At 44.7% G+C, this 1,855-nt stretch overlaps 1 protein-coding gene across 1 annotated transcript; it reads right to left on the minus strand.

The window, feature by feature from the left end:
• Nucleotides 1–381: 381 nt before the first annotated feature.
• Nucleotides 382–1,293, minus strand: LOC129505523 (olfactory receptor 8S1-like). Its single transcript, XM_055318534.1, has one exon. It carries the CDS (start codon nucleotides 1,291–1,293, stop codon nucleotides 382–384), a length of 912 nt encoding a protein of 303 aa, XP_055174509.1.
• Between the last annotated feature and the right edge of the window lie 562 nt (nucleotides 1,294–1,855).

Raw genomic sequence — 1,855 nt, forward strand, 5'->3', positions numbered from 1 at the left:
AAGATAGTTTTCTCAAACATTAGTTGTCCTACAACATTTTTTCTCATACTTCTCACACTCACCTGGCTAATTAAAACATAGATTGTTGGGCAGCCCTGGTCTGGTGGCTCAGGGGTTTAACGCGACCCAGGATCGAGTCCCACATCAGGCTCCCTTAATGGAGCCTGCTGCTCTCTCTGCCTCTCTCTGTGTGTCTCTCATGAATAAATAAATAAAATCTTTTAAAAAAAAAGATTGTTGAGCTCTACTGTTGATTCAGCAGATTAGTGGTTGGAACCACTGGCCTCAAATGTCTTTTAGCCTCTTAAGGTATTTCTGAAGATCTCTCCACCCCATTCTCTGACAACACCACACAGATAATCCCTCATCTGAGGAGCACATTTATTGCCTCAGCAGCCTCTGCAGAGCTGCCTTCACCTCTTGGTTCTTGAGACTGTAGATGAGGGGATTCACCAAAGATGTGATCACACTGTACTGAATGGAGACCACTCGCTCCAACACCGAGCCTGAGGCAGGGCTGATGTACCTGAATAGAGCTGTCCCATAGAACAAGAGTACCACGGTGAGGTGGGAGGAGCAGGTGGAGAAGGCTTTGGCTTGGCCCTCAGAGGAGCGGATGTTCAGAATGGCAGAAATGATTCTGGAGTAAGAGAAGAGGATCAGGGGAAGTGTCAGCAGTCCCAGAAATGCACTGGATCCTGACAGAAGGAATTTGTTGGCAGTTGGATCAGTACATGACAGAGGGAAGAGTGAGGGTAGCTCGCAGCAGAAGTGGGAGATGACATTGGACCCACAAAAATGTAACTTGTGGATGAAAAGATTATTCACTAGTGAGTTCAGAAACCCCATCACCCATGCTGCACTAACCATTACTATGCAAAGAGATCTGTTCATGACCATGGTATAGAGCAGAGGGTAGCAGACAGCAGCATAGCGGTCATAGGCCATGGCAGAGAGAAGACTGGCTTCAGCACACCCAGAGAGAAGAAAAAAGAAACTCTGGGTGATGCAGCCCCAGACCGAGATGCTTTTCTTCTCAGACAGGAAGTTCTGCAGCATTTTGGGCATAGTAACTGAGGAGAAGCAGATATCTAGGAAGGACAGGTGTCCAAGGAAAAAATACATGGGGATATGGAGGTGAGAATCCCCCCTGATCACGAGGATCATCACCAGATTCCCCATCAGAGTCAGGAGGTAAATTCCCAGAAACAGCACAAAGAGCAGAGTCTGGACGTGGCAGTCAGCAGACAGCCCAAGGAGGATGAACTCAGTGAAGAAAGTGAAGTTGTTCATGGTTGTTTATAAATTCCATCCCTAGAAAGAAATCAACAGTATTATAAAATCTGAATGGTTTCTAGTAATCAGAATATCACTCCCAAACCCTAAAACTTCTCAGGAAATACTCCTTTCAGCTTAAAATAGAAAAGGTAAACAAGTTGAATATTTCCAGTTGTGACTGCTAATGGGTTGAATTTTATCCCCTCCTCTCCAAAAATATGTTGGAAGTCCTTAACCCCCAGTACCTCACAATGTGTCCTTACTTGGAAGTAGGAGAATTGCAGATGTGGTAAATCAAGATTATCTCAAACTGGAATAAGGTGGGCCCTTAATCCAATATGACTGGTGTGGAGCACCAGAGAAAAACAGACACACAGAGAGAAGACAGCCATGTGACAACACAGGCAGAGATTGGAGTGATGCAGTTGCAAGCCAAGGAATGCCAATGATTGACAGGCACCACCATAAGCTAGTAAGAGGCAAGGAACTGTTCTTCCTTACAAGTTTCAGAGGTAAGTGATTTCAGACTAACAACCTCTACAACTGTAAGATAATAAATTTCTATTGTCTTAAGTCA

The sequence above is a fragment of the Nyctereutes procyonoides genome, unplaced genomic scaffold (assembly GCF_905146905.1).
Source record: "Nyctereutes procyonoides isolate TBG_1078 unplaced genomic scaffold, NYPRO_anot_genome, whole genome shotgun sequence".
Taxonomy (NCBI): domain Eukaryota; kingdom Metazoa; phylum Chordata; class Mammalia; order Carnivora; family Canidae; genus Nyctereutes; species Nyctereutes procyonoides.